The sequence below is a fragment of the Malus sylvestris genome, chromosome 9, assembly GCF_916048215.2.
Source record: "Malus sylvestris chromosome 9, drMalSylv7.2, whole genome shotgun sequence".
In the NCBI taxonomy this organism is placed as follows: Eukaryota; Viridiplantae; Streptophyta; class Magnoliopsida; order Rosales; family Rosaceae; genus Malus; species Malus sylvestris.
Genome location: NC_062268.1, coordinates 20,589,065 through 20,606,804, shown reverse-complemented (window position 1 = coordinate 20,606,804; position 17,740 = coordinate 20,589,065). Strand labels below are relative to the sequence as shown.

Below are 17,740 nucleotides of genomic sequence, written 5' to 3'. Positions count from 1 at the left end.
ATTTGGTAAACCGAACAAGATGAGTTATTTTCAATTAAATTGGATTTGTAGCCCCGTCCACGTTTGGCGAGAAAATTATAACGCGGATTGGAATGGCTACAAATCCGAAATAGGAAAATAAGACATGCGATGCAGCACATCCTCACATACAGGTTACAAGTCCTATCGTCATCCTCCAACGCTCATGTGATTTGTCTCGCATGTCTTTTGCTTTAGTGAAGCAATTTTGTTTCTTTGCCGCCTCACTCTTATGCTTATGTTCCTTTGTTTATTTTGTTGCAGTCATGGTGTTTTTAAAATGCTTTAAGAGCAATACCATCATCATTCTTAAGAAGGAAGATGATTTTCAAGATAGGGGAACGACGTTGAAGCTTTGTGCGCCGTTGATTGGCCCTAAGGCACTTGTTTTTCCTGCAAAAGACAACTTGATGCATATGAAGTCGTGATCTTCTGATGTATCTTCAGAGGTTATAGATTTTGGTCAACCAAATACGAAGAATAAGGTGTGTGCATCGAGTATTCTTATCTTGAATCATTTGCACCATGCTCGTGACAATTCACTGGCTTTGTTTGAGCTTCTTGCCGATCATGTCCGTAGCGAAGCTGCAACTTGGAATAGTACTTTGCCGACTACTGGACAAGCCGTCTTTGTTGAATTTTATTAGGAGTGGCTTGAAGATGTCTTGAGTCGATCCAAAGATGTACTTACCAATGTAGACCTTTATCATGCTGTGTACGCATCTTTGTTTAGTTATGATCACTATCCTTCCGTCCTTCATGCATTCTTTCAGCATTGGTGTTCAGCGACCAACACACTTCACACAGCTCAAAGGGAGATGTCAATTTCACTTTAGGATCTCCACAAGATAGAAGGCTTGCCGATCCAAGGTAAGTTTTAAGATGAGGTTATTCTTAGCGTGGAGCAATTTTCTCATCACAATAGTTGAGGATTGCCTAGAAGTTGCCGCTATTTGTTTTGGGCGTATCACAAGCCTTCCCATGAGGCTCAAGGTAAGTTAGGTGTGAAGATTTCATGGATCCGATTTTGGTATTAGAATGCCATGAAGTACAAGAAGCCTTCGAAGAAAAGTGGCCACAACAAGACCACTAAGCCAAAAGGAGACTCAAACCCGTAAGGTGTCATTGGTTCAGCTAGGCACCGTGCCCCTGCCGAGTTGAAAGCGTTTGATGAACTTGGCATAGCATCAGAACATGCGGGAGAATCTTACCTAGCCCATTTATTAGCTTGTTGGCTTTGTAAGTTTGTTTTCCCCAAAAACGACGTCAACTTTATCTGTCCCAGAGTCTTCAAAGTGGCTAGCAAGATGGCTGCAAGTGAATCTTTCAGCCTTGCTATTCCCGTTTTAGCCAATATTTACAATGGCTTGGGTATTGTTTCGAACTCAGCGAGCACTGAAGATCGTGCTGAGGTACTTCCCTACCATTATGTGTACGATTGGTTGGGTGAGTACTCCGACAGAGTGGAAGATCATCCCTGCCATGAAACCACCGTCAGAATTACAGCAGAGGCAGCAATGCCACCTCTAGAAATCCACAGGGTTTGTTTGCCACCGAAACAGACTACCCTGCAGAAACTCCGGCAGAGGCTGGCTGACATCTTTTTCCCAGATAACCCACTTCACATATTCAATAACCAAACTTGGTTCACAAAACTACTTCTGGGTCTCCAATTCTTCTTCCCAATCTTCCAATGGGGCCCTGAGTACCATGTTAAGCTTCTCAAGTCTGATTTCATCTTTGGCTTCACTATTGCCAGCCTTGCAATTCCTCAGGTATTTTAACTGGAGGAGGATTCTCTCCCTTCCTATTCTCATCTCCTTCCCTCCCATCCTCTCACATTTTGTTTTGTCTTATTGTCTCTATAAAAAAAATTAATATAAGATGTTAACGTGGCTAAACCGTAACTGTTCAAATAGGATGGGAGATAAGAGAAGAGAGATTAGGAGGAGAGAGAATCCTCCTCCATTTTAACCTCTCTCTCTCTCTTGCATGGTAACTTCAGTGCAAAGGGCCGGCATGCCTCGATCACTGATCTAACCCATATATGCTTCTCTCCTTACTCATTTGTGGAGAAGAGATATGAATTTGGGTCCATAAAACCCGGCACACCGTTATGACTAACTGACTTAATTAATATTTGTGATTTACTTGGACAAAAAAGACCAGGTTGTTGTGCTTTGCATTTATTCCAATTGTCTTTTTGGACATTAATTAAAAGGTGGTTTGATTAGTTCTAATCCTCATTGGCTTATCCCAATTGAGTTGATTTTAAATGATTTCCTACTTAATATTATACTAAACTGCATATGTTTTTGTTTTTAACCTTCAAGTGAATTGTATTTAATTTTTTTTTTTCAAATGTTATTTGACTGTATATGTTTTTTTTTATTGGTAGATAACTACAAAATAAAAAAAGACAACTAATATTTTCTGGTGATCTAATCCACAATACCTGTTTTGCAGGGCATCAGTTATGCGAAGCTTGCAAGTTTGCCTCCAATTGTTGGGCTATGTTAATACCAATTTCACACTTAACTCCTATTTTACATAAATTAACACATAATTAATTAAATAATTAACAATTTTTTTGTTTTGAACAAATCGATATTATCTACACTAAGGGGAGAGTGTGTCGCATTTGGCGAGAGTTGAACCTAAGACCTCTCACTAATCAGTGAGGAGGAATACCACTAGACCGTAGTACTAGTGGCTATAATTAACAATTAACTAGCCTAATTTATTTATTTTTATTTGGAATTTCCATGCAGACTCAAGCTTTGTGCCCCCACTGACATATTATGTGCTGGGGAGTTCCGGGCATATAGCAGTTGGTCCAGTTTCGATAGCATCTTTGGTTATGGGATCAATGTTAAGTGAGGTTGTTTCTAGTACTGAAGACCCCATTCTTTATCTCAAATTGGCTTTCACTGCTACATGTTTTGCTGGTCTGTTTCAGGCTTCTCTGGGTATTCTGAGGTAATAAGTTCACTAATGTTAGATATTGACAACGTTTACTACTCGGTCTTCATCTTTTTCTTTATTTTTTTAATTACAATCGATGTTACCACTTTAAGCTACATTATGCTATATTACTTGCTATTCACTTTTTCTTTTGTAATAATATTAATAATTACTTTTTTACAATTAAAAAAAAATCTACTAAACTTTTAGCCCTTTCAATATCTTATTATCGTTCACATAAAGTCAAATCATCTTTATATATGTTGGAGCTCAATATAATACGTCCAACTCTAATACGCAGTATGTGGAACAATGGATACTGTCATTAGAGCCGGACATGTTGGGCTGGGCACATTCTAATATTTTTTTTGTTATGTAGTTTATAATAATTTAAATAATGAATTCAAAAGGGTGATTTTACAGGTTCGGTTTTATAATTGATTTTCTGTCAAAGGCGACTCTGGTTGAGTTTATGGCGGGTGCTTCAGTGATTGTGATACTACAACAGCTCAAAGGGTTGCTTGGAATTGTTCACTTCACTACCAAAATGCAATTTGTTTCTGTCATGTCCTCCGTTATCACCCACAAAGGAGAGGTCAATTTTTCTTACAATAGCAAACAACTCAACTTTTTCTTAGAAAATGAAGTCTTTATTTATTTTAGAAAAACGATAATCACATATTTTTTTGTTATTTACGTGTCCTTCTGTATTTATGATTATCATTTTATATAATTTAAATGAAGACGATAAATATCTAGGAAGAGAAAAAATTCATGTGACTAAATTACCATTTTCACTGTTCTAGTGTAATTAACATTTCGAGACTTAATGGCAAGCAACATCATGGAATAAAAATCAATCAAAGGGGGGTGCTATTTTTTTTTTATAACAAAGGGATATATACTTTCTGATTGCCATCAAAGGTTCAAATATATACATGTATATTAGATTATCTTATAAAATTGGTAGATATCTAGATGATACTTTTATTTTAACCAAGCAGATGTCTACCTTTTTCAATTATTTAATTGAAGAATCTGTCACTTGTTTGCATTATGTTTCCATTGCATTAGTTGGAGGAGAATTTCAGGTCAATTTGTACATCCTAGAAAATCAACATTTTATTAATGTTCTCTTATATATTTCTTATTTTTCAACTTCAGGACATATTTAACTGTTGAAACAACCGTTAAATTTAATCTAACTAAATTATTTAAACTAAGTAGTTAGATTAAATCCAACGATTAAATAAGTGTTGGCGTTAGTGTCCGTAGACTTTGTACATACTCGAGAGAAATTGTTTTCTCTTGACTAAAGTTAAACAAAATTGTCGAAAAAAGAATATACACCCAAAAACGAGTCTCTACAAATCACTTGCTTGTGAATATTAAAAGGTACTTAACTTTTAATAAAAAAATTATATTCCATAAGTATTACTGAGTAAAGCACCTTATACAAAAACATTTCCGGACAAATTCTGAATTTTGACTGTGTTTATTATAAATTTAGCGTCACTAACATTAAAGTTTTAATGGTTTGCAGTGGTCATGGCAAACTATTGCAATGGGCTTCAGCTTCCTGGTGTTTTTATTCACAACGAGACATATTGTAAGCTTCGCTACTCTACTCCATCACCCACAAGTATAGGGTAAGGGTCACCTGCGCATTATTTTAAAGAAATGAAAGGTTGAGATTTAACTATAGCTCATTTAGTAAAATTTCAACCACTCATTGGTGATGAAAATAGAGAATTTTTAAACAATTAGTTGTGAGATTCACTCCACATCAAACTTCAACGACCCTAACTGTCTATTTTTAGGTCTCAATTCATACATCGTCGGTACAAAAACTCAATTGAATCCTAAACCACTTGCCCATTTATTCGCTGCGATGAAAGTTCAATGTTTCTTAGAACATAGTGTTCTTCAATTTTTTTTGAACTCAATTGGATCCCTCAAACATTTTTGATTTGACTAATATTTTGAAATGATGATCTATGAGGTGCAGCTTAAAAAATAATCAGTTCGGATTGTTAAAGTTCGATGTGAGTTGATCCCCACAACTAATTCACAATTTTTTGGAAAAAATGGAAATCTATTTCCTTAAAGAACCTGCAAGCATATATATGTCATACTCTTCAAATTATATGTTTTATTAACTGTTACTGTTATTATTTGGATACAGAGCAAAACAAAATCAAAGCTCTTTTGGGTTGCAACAGCAGCTCCATTGACATCGGTTATCATTTCCACACTTGTAGTCTTCCTCCTCAGTTCAAAAGCTCCTCGAATCTCAGTTGTAAGATCTCATGTCTGAATTTGGAAATTTTAGTTATGAACATTGCTAGGCTCCTTCCATGAATTCCTTTATGATGATCACAGTTTGACACATGCATAAATTACTAATTAAAAATGCTAGAACTTTAACTTCTGCACGTGCATCATACTGTGTTATAACGACTATAATTCTATGTCGTCACTAAATTGAACATTTTATGTAACAGATTGGCCATTTGCCAAAGGGTTTCAATCCACCCTCATCAAACATGCTATACTTTAGTGGTCCTTACCTTGCTCTTGCTATTAAAACTGGCATTATAATTGGGATTTTGTCTCTCACAGTAAGTCACCCAAATCTTGGATCCATCTCTCTTTTAACTGTGTCACTTACTACCGTCACCATAGTACCAACACTCTTCGAAGTTTTTCTCCTTGCAAGGCAGTCCTTCACCTATAGCTATTAAACACGCGTTCACTTATCATTCTTGCATTGTAGGAAGGGGTTGCAGTAGGAAGGACTTTTGCATCTTTGAAAAACTACCAAGTTGATGGAAACAAAGAAATGATGGCTATTGGGCTCATGAACATTTGTGGTTCTTGCTCTTCATGCTATGTTTATAGAAACAGAAAACTTCAACAGTAAGTTTTATTGATTGTATTGAATCAATAATTCAGTTGTACAGATGTGAATATATATAGCCTTAGCTGCCTTAGGCTAATTACAAGAATACCCTCAACTACCTTGACTAACTACAGTTACTAACAAAACTGATTACATTTAGCTTTAACAAACTATTTAACAGTAACTATATTTGATGACTTGTCATTCTCCCTAATACACCCCCTCAAGCTAAAAGAGGAATCAAACAGGATTCCAATTGGAAGCTTGGAACACAAATAAAAGAATCTGCTTTTAGACAAAGATTTGGTGTGAAGATCAGCCAATTGGTCTTCACTACAAACATAGCAGACTTTAATGAGATTTGCTAGAACCAACTCCCGAATGTAGTGATAGTCAATCTCAATATGCTTGGTGCGAGCATGAAAAATAAGATTAGATGCCAAAGAGATTGCTGAAATATTATCACACCATAGGGTAGGCAGGGTAGGGAGAGGAGAATGAAGATCTTTGAGGATTTTGCAAACCCAAGTTAGTTCTGCAGCAAAATGTGCTAAGGAACGATATACAGCTTCTGTGGAGGAACGAGCAACAGTGCTTTGTTTCTTTGCACTCCAACTGACAAGATTTGGACCAAGAAATACACAATATCCACTGGTTGACCGCCTATCAAAGGTGCAGCCAGCCCAATCAACATCAGAGTATGCTGAAAGGTTAATAGGACCTTTGGTGAACCATAAACCATGAGAAATAGAGCCTTTAAGAAATCTAAGAACCCGTTTTGCTGCTTGAAGATGTTGTTCTCGGGGAGCATGCATAAATTGACATATCTGATTAACAGCAAAGGCAAGTTCAGGTCGAGTCCAAGTGAGATATTGTAAACCACCAACTATAGAGCGATATTCAGTGGGATTTGACAAGAGAGGCCCACTGTGATCCAGTTTCTGAGAACCAAGATGAGTGGAACAAGGTTTGGCACCCTTCATATTTGTTTTCTTAAGAAGATCAAGTAAATACTTGGTCTGATGAAGAAAGATGCCTTTGTTGGATCTGTGGACTTCTAACCCCAAGAAATAGTGTAAAGGACCAAGATCTTTTACTGGAAATTGAGTACTAAGTTGTTGGATAAACTGTTGACAGAGTTGAGAGTTGGGTCCAGTAACTAAGATGTCATCCACATAAACAAGGACAATAACCAACTAAGGTCCATTAAGGACAAACAAAGAGGCATCAGATTAAGATTGATGAAAGTCGAGGTGTTCAAAGAGCTTGAAACAATTTATCAAACCAAGCTCGATGAGCTTGTTTGAGGCCATATAAGGATTTCTTCAGCTTGCAAACAGAATGGGGAGAGTTAGGATCAATAAAACCAGGAGGTTGTTGCATGTAAACATCCTCCATTAAATCACCATGGAGGAATGCATTGCTAATGTCTAATTGATTCAAGAACCAATTATCTTGGACAACAAGTGTAAGAAGAATCCGAATGGTGACTGGTTTAGCAATAGGACTGAAGGTTTCTTGAAAGTTAACTCCTTCTTGCTGATGAAAGCCCTTTGCCACCAAGCGTGCTTTGTATCTGTCAATGGTTCCATCAGGATTTTTCTTAACCCGGAACACCCATTTACATCCAACAACATTCTGAGAAGGATGAGAGGGAATAAGAGACCAAGTACCTGTGGTTATTAAGGCATTATATTCAGCCTGCATTGCAGCTCGCTAGTGAGCATGCTTTGATGCTTGTAAATAAGTATTAGGAACAAAGTCAAGATCAAATGGAAGTGGATGTTTTGTTGCTGCATAAGCTCTAGATTTGTATATTCCAACCTTAGATCTTGTAATCATAGGATGTGTATTCCCAGAAATAGGTGGATTACTAGGCTGAATAGGTAAGAGAGATGAGTCATTGAAAGAGGCAGAGCTGGAAGAAGTGTGAGAATTATCCACTGACTGATTACAGAAAGAAGTTTCATTGGAAGATGTAATCCGATTGACAGGATGAGGTACAGAAGAACACTGTGGTGTTGAAGAGGTACTGACTGGAGGAGAACTAGAAAAATGTTTGCTGAATTTAAGGTCAAATGATGGAGATGGTGTAGAAAATGAAATCTCTGAAGTGGGACTGTTGGGCGGCAATGATGTAAAAGGATAAGTTGTTTCATCAAAGACAACATGTCTTGATATGTAGATTCTATTAGCGACGGGATCAAGACATCTATAGCCTTTATGTTGAAGACTATAGCTAAAAAACACAAAACTTTTGCTCTTAGCATCCAATTTGCTGTGAATGTACGGTTTAAGCCAGGGATAGCATTGACAGCCAAATACTTTCAGTTTAGAATAATCTGGATGATGGTGGAAAAGAAGTTCCCACGGTGACTTTGTAAGACCAGAAATAAGAAGTCGATTTATAAGATATATTGCAGTGGAGAAGGCTTCAACCTAAAAAACCTGAGGAACTTGAGAAGCTACAAGTAATGTGCGAGCTGTCTCAACAAGATGTCTGTGCTTTCTCTCTGCACAACCATTTTGTTCAGGCGTATGTGGACAACTAAATTGATGCAATATACCATGATCACGAAGAAATGAAGTAAAAGAGTGACTAGTAAATTCACCCCCTGAATCTGAACGCAGAATCTTGATTTTATTGCTAGTGAAGTTTTCTACATAGGTTTTGAAAGTAACAAATGTAGAAAATACATCGGACTTAGACTTCAATGGAAAAAACCAACTGTACTTGCTAAAATCATCAACAAGAAGTAGATAATACTTGAAGCCACTATTAGATGTTACAGAGGCAGGTCCCCACATATCACAATGCAGAAGTTAGAGACTGTGAGTTGTTGATGAAGAAGCCACTCCAAAAGGAAGCTTGTGGTTCTTAGCAAGTGCACAATCTGAGCAGAAAAAATCAACAGTCTTCTTGCCTTGCAGTGCAAGATTATTGGTAGATATGACTCTTCGAAAAATTGAGGAGGAAGGATGTCCGAGGCGCTTGTGCCATACAGTGATTGGTGTTTGAATGCTGAAAAACGCTGAAGGTGAAGAAGAAGAATTGGTGGAACTGTTGAGAAGATAGAAACCATCCCTAACAGGTCCTTGCAAAAGCATCTTCCCCGAAATGCGATCCTTGACAGTGGATCCATAAGAGTCAAGAGTTAATGAACAATTATTATCCTTAAGAAACTGATAAGCAGATAAGAGATTATGTTTCATGAAAGGAACATGTAAAACATTGCTCAGTTTAAAGGAAGAATGAGGAGTGTGCAGAGATGAGGAACCAATATGATGGATATATAATCCTTTACCATCTCCAATGTACACTTTGTCCTCTCCAGTGTAAGGAGTTGGAGAAGAAATATTGGCTACATCATTGGTGATGTGGGAGGTGGCGCCAGAATCAATTAACCAAGGCTGAGCCGATTTTGCTGAATTATGCACACACATTGCAGCAAGTTTGGCTGGAGGAATTCGACCGCAGATATCCGGATTCATACGATCAAAGCAGTCAATTGCCTCGTGACTGGTAGAACCACAAATCTGACAAGGAACTTTGAAAGTGGAAGAACCTTGATAATTGCGATTGCCTTGATAATTGCAATTGCCACGATTGTTGGTGAAAGTGCCCCTATTATTATGAAAATTGCGATTGCTGTGATTGGAGGAGAAATTACCTCGAGCTAGCTTACCACGATTTGAGTTAAATCGGAAAGTAGAGTGAAATGGTTGATTCTGAGCAGCAAAAACAGATGGAGTAGGAAGCAAGGGAGGCTGAGATTGCACTGAGAAGGCCTGAAAAGGTTCAGTTGCAAATGAGGAAATAGTAGCCTTGCGGCGAGCCATAAACAACTCCTTGGTGAGTAAAAGGCCATGGAGTTCATCAAGAGATATAGAAGAGAGCCGCAGCATGATGAAGTCAATAAAAGACTCGAATTCATCAGGTAATCCATGTAGAGTGGCAGCAATTAAGTCACGATCAGACACTTAAGCACCAGTAGCGTGCAAGGAATCAACAATTTCCTTGATTTGTTGAAGATACGCGGAAATGGACTAAGATCCTTTCTGAATTGATTGAAGTCTTGATTGTAATTGGTGAATATGAGCCTCTGAAATTCCACCAAAACGTTGTTCAAGCTTTACCCAGAGTTCTCGAGAAGAAGAAACACCAACTGTGAACGGAATGAGTTCTTCTGATAGGGTAAAATTGAGCCAGATCAATAGGTTTTGATCTTTTTCATACCAATCCTCGAAGGCAGGATTCATCGAGCGATCGGGCAAAAATGGTGAAGGACAAATCTCAGTGCCATCAATGATACCAAGAAGCTTGTATCGTCAGAAAATTGGAGTAAACAGTGCTCGCCATGGCAGATAGTTGGAACTTTTCAGCTTGATTGGAACCATACTATCGATGTTGTGAATCGTAAGAGAAGTATACGAATTCAGAGGACTCGGATTAGAAGAGGAATTAGGGTTTTGGACCGAATGAAAGATAATCGGAGAAGAAGACCCAGTAGGTTGCAATGCAGATTGAGTAGCCATAGCTTGCAGCAATCAAGATTCAAGAGAGATCGGGAATGAAAAAGTGAAGAATCAGAGAGAATCGATCAGGAATCGATCGAGAGGTCGAGTGGAAGAGAAGGTCAGTGCTATAAAGTAGGATGGCGTGATACCATATAGAAACAGAAAACTTCAACAATAAGTTTTCTTGATTGTATTGAATCAATAATTTAGTTGTACATATGTGAATATATATAGCCTTAGCTGCCTTAGGCTAATTACAAGAATACCCTCAACTACGTTGACTAACTATAGTTACTAACAAAACTGATTACATTTAGCTTTAACAAACTATTTAACAGTAACTATATTTGATGACTTGTCATTCTCCCTAATAATGTTACCACAGGTGAAGATCCTCACATTCTTATTCGACGTCAAAGCAATGCAAATGCAGTAATTAGTCGAAAACCGTAATTTTCTTTTTCATTTTCAGGTTCGTTCTCTAGATCTGCAGTAAACTACAATTCCGGAGCACAAACTGTGGTTTCGAACATTATTATGGCATCAGCTATGCTTATCACTCTGCTGTTTCTAATGCCATTGTTCTACTACACCCCCAATGTCATCTTAGCAGCAATCATCATAACCGCTGTGAGTGGATTCATCGATTACCAAGCTCAATACCGGTTGTGGAAAGTTGACAAGCTCGACTTCATGGCCTGCATGTGCGCCTTCCTTGGCGTTCTTTTCATTTCCGTCCCTCTTGGTCTTGCAATTGCAGTAAGATTTCTAAGATTGTTTTCTATCAGGTTGAATGACGTTTGTCAACTTTCGATCTCTTAACATCTTGCTGTCAACTTTCAGGTTGGAGTATCGATTTTCAAGATTCTTCTTCATGTCACCTGGCCAAACACTATGGCTCTAGGGAACATTCCAGGGACACAAACATACCACAATCTCAACAGATACAGAGAAGTTTCAAGGATTTCTTCATTTCTCATACTAGCAGTTGAGGCACCTATCTACTTTGCAAATTCAACTTACTTACAAGAAAGGTATGTATCCGGCAGACATAGAAAATAGTACAGATATGATCATCTTCTTGCTTTCATCATCTGATCTATGGGTTCTGCTACTGCAGGATAATAAGATGGGTTCGTGAGGAAGAAGAAAGGATCAAAGCAAGCAACGAAAAAGCGCTGAAATGTATAATTTTGGACATGACAGGTACGATATTTAAGAAATCATTGCTCAGTCTTAGAACATAAAAATATGGTCGCGAATGTTTTTCCGCATCTTGCTTACAGTTTTTCATCTTCTTCTCAGCTGTGACAGCCATAGACACGAGTGGTATCGACATGATGTCCGAACTTAGAAAGATGCTGGAAAAGAGATCACTTCAGGTGAGAATTAGCAAAGCACTCGATTGAGTTCTGAATTTTCAGTCAGTTCTAGACATGCTTTCTTATCTTCTTGTTTTGGGGTATTGAATTTTGAATGTCTATATTTTGTATTATGTAAAACTAAGTACAATGAAAGCTCATATAAATGAGCGGAAGAAAGGAAAAGAAAACAGAAGCCGAAAGAAATGGAGGACAAGCAGAAAACATGGGGCAGAAAACATGGAAAAGTAAAGGTGAGGAAAACATGGAAAAGTAAGAAAACATGGAGCAGAAAACATGGAAAAGTAAAGGTGAGGAAAACATGGAAAAGTAAAGGTCACCATACACCCATGCTTTCTTCCAATACTCCCCCTCAAGCTGGATCAAAGGGATTAATTGATCCAAGCTTGAACAAAAGACGTTGAAAATCAGCAGAGGGTAATCCTTTTGTGAAAATATCCGCAAGTTGATCATGACTGCGCGTGTAGTGAGTGTCGATCACCTTGGACTGAACTTGATTTCTGACGTAGTGACAATCAACTTCAATATGTTTAGTTCGCTCATGGAATACAGGATTCGATGCAATGTGCATCGCGGCCTGATTATCACAGTGTAGGGACATGGGTTGTTGATGAGGAAAACCTAAAGTCAACAGAAGGCTTTTGAGCCAAATAAGTTCACAAGCAGTGGACGCCATAGCACGATACTCTGCCTCTGCACTAGAGCGTGCAACAACACTTTGTTTCTTGCTTTTCCAGGTAACTAGGTTGCCTCCCACAAACGTACAAAACCCAGTGGTAGACTTGCGATCGAGAGAATTGCCTGCCCAGTCAGCATCGGTATAGCCTGAGATCTGAGTGTGACTATTGTTGCGCATAAGAATTCCTCTACCAATGGAACCCTTAAGATAACGTAGCACACGATGAACAATCTTCAAATGATCCATGCTTGGAGAGTGCATAAACTGGCTAACAATGCTGACAGCATATGATATATCAGGACGTGTGATAGTCAGATAAATGAGTTTGCCAACCATTCTTTGATAGTAACTTAAATTGGGAACTGGATCACCGTGAGTTTTTAGCTTCAAGTTGCTATCCAAGGGGGTACGAGCAGGCTTGCAATCTGTCATTTTTGCTTCGTGAAGAAGATCCATGACATACTTGCGTTGGTTGAGGAAGAAACCCTTGTGAGAGTGTGCCATCTCGATGCCCAGAAAGTATTTGAGAGTGCCAAGATCCTTGATAGCAAACTTGTTGTTGAGATACTGTTTAAGAGCATTAATCTCTGACATATTATCACCTGTCACAATTAGATCATCAACATAAATGAGCACAACTAGTTTACCCACTAAGCTGGAACGAACAAATAGGGAAGAATCTGCAATACTTCGACAAAAACCAACCCTTTCCAGAACATGACTGAGCTTGGCATACCATGCACGTGGACTTTGCTTGAGACCATAAATGGATTTATGGAGTTTGCACACCATTTCTGGATTGTTTGATTGAGGATGACCTGGGGGTAGCTTCATGTAAACCTCTTCTTCAAGTTCACCATGCAGGAAAGCATTTTTAACATCCATTTGAAAGAGAGGCCATGCATTGTTAATTGCAACCGACAACAATACTCTAACATTGTTCATTTTTGCCACCGGAGCAAATGTCTCTTTATAATCGACGCCATAGGTTTGTGTAAAACCTCGAGCAACCAAGCGAGCCTTATTCCTTTCGATTGTGCCATCTGAATGAAACTTAGTTTTGTACACCCAACGACTCCCCACTGCCTTCTTTCCTTTTGGAAGTTTCACTATAGTCCATGTGTTATTTTCATAAAGGGCTTGAAGCTCCTCTGCCATAGCATTTCTCCACTCACTGTGAAGATTGGCTTCTTGAAAACTTTGAGGTTCTCGAGCTTCATTAATGGCACTTAGGAATGTAGCAAAAGAAGATGAGACTTTACTATAATCAATAACATCAGTCACGGGATACCTGGCAGTGTAGGTCACATAATCATGCAACTTGGATGGAAGTTTCCTCTCTCGTGCAGGATTGCGACGAACTGTAGGAGATTGAACTACAGGTATTTGAACAACATCATGGTTGGAAGGATCACTGGAGGGTGCAGTGTGAATCTCTGATGAGGAAGGGTTTTCATCTTCAAGATGTTCCACCGAGTGAAGGTTAACATCATCCGGCACATGATCACTAGGAGTGCATGTTGCATCTTCTCCGTTTGGATATGGAAAAGGAAATAAGTCCATCAAATGCTCCCCCTGTCTAGAGTAATCCAGTGATTGTGAGAAGTAAGGAACATGTTCTTCAAATTTAACATCCCTTGAAACAACCATTTTTCTAGTTGTTGAATTATAGCACTTGTAACCTTTTTGGGTAGATGAATAACCTAGAAAGACACATTTGGCAGCCCTTGGGTCTAGCTTGTCACGATTTTGAGTTTGAATGTGAACAAAGCATGTACACCCAAAGACTCTCAAATGGGAAAAGTTGATCTTTCTATTTTTCAAGACCTCATAAGGTGATTTAAAATTCAACACTTTACTAGGCAATCTATTGATGAGATATGCCGCAGTAAGGACTCCTTGAGACCAAAACTTTTTAGGCACATTCATGTGAAACATAAGAGCTCTAGTCTTCTCAAGTAGATCTCTATTCTTCCTCTCGGCCACCCCATTTTGTTGAGGTGTTCCAACACAACTTGTTTGGTGTAATATACCATGCGTGCTCAAGTAGTGTGACATGTTATGAGACATATATTCTGTGCCGTTATCTGATCGTAAAATATGAATTTTTGAAGCAAATTGGGTGGCCACAAGTCTATGAAAATCTTGAAAAACTTCCATCACTTCACTTTTAAATTTCAAAATATACAACCAAGTAATCCTTGTGAAATCATCCACAAAAGTTACAAAATATTTGTATCCATCAAAAGACTCTATAGTTGGTCCCCAAACATCAGAATGCACAATTTCAAAAGGGTTACTAGCCCTAGACAAAGAGGAAGTAAATGGTAATCTAGTAAACTTAGAAAAATGACAAACATCACAAGGACTTGTAACTTTGCACATATTTGGGAACAAGGTGGATAGAACTTTTTCAGAAGGATGTGCTAGGCGTTGGTGCCAAAGTTGTTGTTCTTGAGCTAAGCTTGAAGTGACTTGAAAAACCTTGGGAACTTGAATATGCTTGGAAAGATAGTAGAGACCATTTAAGAAAAATCCTTCACCAATCATCTTCTTGGTGACTACATCCTGAAAGATCACATTTTTGGGAGAGAAAATGGCAAGACAATTTAATGAGTTTGTGATCTTGCTAACAGATAAAAGTTGAAAAGGGAATGAGGGAACATAAAGAGCCTCAGACTCGACATCACTTGAGATCAAATGTATTTTTCCTTTTCCCACAACCATAGCATTTTTTCCATTGGCAACTGACACTTGGGATGGAATAGAAAATTTTTCAAATTTATGCAAGTTTGTAGACTTGTTAGTCATATGATCAGTGGCTCCAGAATTTATAATCCAATAATCATGCACATTACCAATGTTGAGAGCAGTTGAGAAGGAGTGTAAGATACCTGGGATGTCCCTTTGTACCACGCCTTCATTTCCAGTCAGGAAGCCAGCAAACTGTCATAGTAGTGCAGTTTGATTGTTGTCACACTGATTTAGTGGTTCTTCACTATCTCCAAGACCTTGTTTCTTGTGAAGAAACATAGCAAACTCGTTGATCAGTGCAGCTGGATTAGTGGTGAACTTCAGTGCTCCATCAGAAGAAGTTGTGGCAACATGATTTGCCTTGTAAGAAGGGTTGTACGAGCCTTTCGAGACACCTTTGTTATCCCTAGGAAACTTTGGTTTTAACTCTGGATGAAGAATCCAGCATCGATCTCTTGAGTGCCCACCAGCATCACAATGGCTACATTTTAAGCCAGTTTTCTTTCCTTTGTAGCCTCTCTCCTCACCAAGTTTTTGGTTAGAGAAGTAAGCCCTAGCTTCTGGTATATTTGCCTTCATGTCCATGGTCATGACTTTCCTTCGAACCTCTTCTCTTTGAATTGTGGCACACACACTTGAAAAAGAAGGCAGGTCGGGATTCATGAGGATATGACTTCGAAGATCTTCGAATTCAGGACTCAGACTTGCTAGGAGTTGGAATATTTTGTCTTCCTCGGCTCTTTTAGTTAGCACAGCAGCGTCGATGGTGTGTGGTCGATACACATTCAGCTCGTTCCACATAGTGGTCAGCTTTCCAAGATGTTGCACAAATGGCTTTCCTTCCTGTTGCAAACCAGCAATGTCCTTCTTTAACTGAAACACTCTAGCCGCATTGTTCTGATTTCCATACATTTCCTTGAGATTTTTCCAAAGAGTCATGGAGGATTCAGCATAGCTAAAAATTTCTGCAATCTTACAATCCATGGAATTGAGTAGCCACGACATGACCAACTGGTCTTTGCATAGCCAAGCATCATACTCCGGTGAGGTAGTCTCAGGCATTGGAATAGCACCATTAACATAACCAAGCTTTGATCGTCCTCCCAGAGCAAGAGAAACTGCTCTCTCCCATGGAAGATAGTTAAACTCATTTAGCAAGACAGAACTAAGACGTTGATTTGGGTTGATATCAATATCTGAGTGTGGTGATGGTGGAGTAGCATGAAAGCCGTCTCCTTCCAAATTTACTAAGATTTCTTCAGCCATGATTGAAGGACAAGAAGCTCACAAATCCCTCAAGAGAACATCACAGAGACAGGCCGGTTAGGGTCACTGCTCTGATACCATATTGAATTTTGAATGTCTATATTTTGTATTATGTAAAACTAAGTACAATGAAAGCTCATATAAATGAGCGGAAGAAAGGAAAAGAAAACAGAAGCCGAAAGAAAGGGAGGACAAGCAGAAAACATGGGGCAGAAAACATGGAAAAGTAAAGGTGAGGAAAACATGGAAAAGTAAGAAAACATGGAGCAGAAAACATGGAAAAGTAAAGGTGAGGAAAACATGGAAAAGTAAAGGTCACCATACACCCATGCTTTCTTCCAATATGGGGCTTGTTTACTCTCCCAGCTTGTGTTGGCAAACCCTGTTGGAAGTGTGATGGAAAAGCTACAACAATCGACAACTTTGGAGGCGTTCGGATTGAACGGGCTCTTACGGTCGGAGAAGCTGTAGCTGACATTTCATCAGACTGGAAGGCTCAACCATGACGCGCTTTTTTCTTTCATTTTGTTTTGAATTAAGAAATTTTGAAGTTTATTGTCCGAGTTCTGGGTAAAGATTTTAAGCGTCAACCAAGTGTTGCATGATGAAGGAAAGCTCAGCAATAAGTAAAATCACACCACAAAAAGGTAGTCAGATGTTCGGTTAAGTGGCACTAATCCAATCTCTATGAAAGGGTTCAAGATCTAGTTCTCGATATAAAAGTAGCGAAAGATTGGCCACAAAGGAAAATTTTTCACGTGCAATGGTTGCTACTAATTCATGCGTTATAACATGATCTGATGACATATTTATCGTTTGGGGGTATTAGCAAATACACACGTGTTATAAAATAGAAAACCAATAATACCACGTGGCGGTGTTACTCAAATGCTGAAATTTTCGAGGCTAAGGAATAGGTTTTGGCATTCCTTAAGAATACATTTTGCAAGCCTTTCTGTCTATTCAAATTCCAAGTTGAATGAAATGCGTATCATCGAACGCATCGGGAAGCAAAGCTTGTGTCTGCAAATGCAATAGGTTTGGTGGAACCACATAGAATTTGTTTAAACCCTAAACCCTAAACTTTTTGGCTTTTGGTTTTTTGTCTTCAATTTTTGCACCTGAGATATGGAGAAAGTATAAAGGAGAAAGGAGGGAAGAAAATGGGGAAAAAAAAATAAAGAATGAACGAAAACAAAATCTTTGAAAGTGTAGATAACTTTAGATAGGTTTTGGCTTTCTTTTTGTATACCCTTT

At 38.5% G+C, this 17,740-nt stretch overlaps 2 protein-coding genes across 2 annotated transcripts; one reads left to right on the top strand and one right to left on the bottom strand.

Moving 5' to 3' along the window:
- Positions 1-1,535: 1,535 nt before the first annotated feature.
- Positions 1,536-17,018, top strand: LOC126634052 (probable sulfate transporter 3.4). Its single transcript, XM_050304542.1, has 13 exons — positions 1,536-1,793; positions 2,485-2,533; positions 2,790-2,997; positions 3,406-3,577; positions 4,526-4,591; positions 5,168-5,281; positions 5,487-5,603; positions 5,759-5,882; positions 10,872-11,161; positions 11,246-11,436; positions 11,523-11,608; positions 11,708-11,784; positions 16,850-17,018. The coding sequence occupies exons 1-13, from the start codon at positions 1,536-1,538 to the stop codon at positions 16,952-16,954; spliced, it is 1,857 nt and encodes a 618-aa protein (XP_050160499.1). The 3' UTR covers positions 16,955-17,018.
- Positions 11,978-13,242, bottom strand: LOC126634058 (uncharacterized mitochondrial protein AtMg00810-like). Its single transcript, XM_050304547.1, has 2 exons — positions 13,169-13,242; positions 11,978-13,065 (listed from the first exon to the last, which is right to left on the bottom strand). Exons 1-2 carry the CDS (start codon positions 13,200-13,202, stop codon positions 12,137-12,139), a joined length of 963 nt encoding a protein of 320 aa, XP_050160504.1. The 5' UTR covers positions 13,203-13,242; the 3' UTR covers positions 11,978-12,136.
- Positions 17,019-17,740: the final 722 nt, after the last annotated feature.

Bases quoted from the DNA above. Each gene is read 5' to 3' on its own strand.
- LOC126634052 (XM_050304542.1), top strand. From the start codon at position 1,536: ATGCCACCTCTAGAAATCCACAGGGTTTGTTTGCCACCGAAACAGACT. The intron at 11,162-11,245 runs GTAAGATTTCTA...GTCAACTTTCAG, and splicing joins CTCTTGGTCTTGCAATTGCA to GTTGGAGTATCGATTTTCAA. The intron at 11,609-11,707 runs GTACGATATTTA...TCTTCTTCTCAG, and splicing joins TATAATTTTGGACATGACAG to CTGTGACAGCCATAGACACG.
- LOC126634058 (XM_050304547.1), bottom strand. From the start codon at position 13,202: ATGGTATGCCAAGCTCAGTCATGTTCTGGAAAGG. The intron at 13,066-13,168 runs GTTGGTTTTTGT...TAATTGTGACAG, and splicing joins TCAGTCATGTTCTGGAAAGG to GTGATAATATGTCAGAGATT.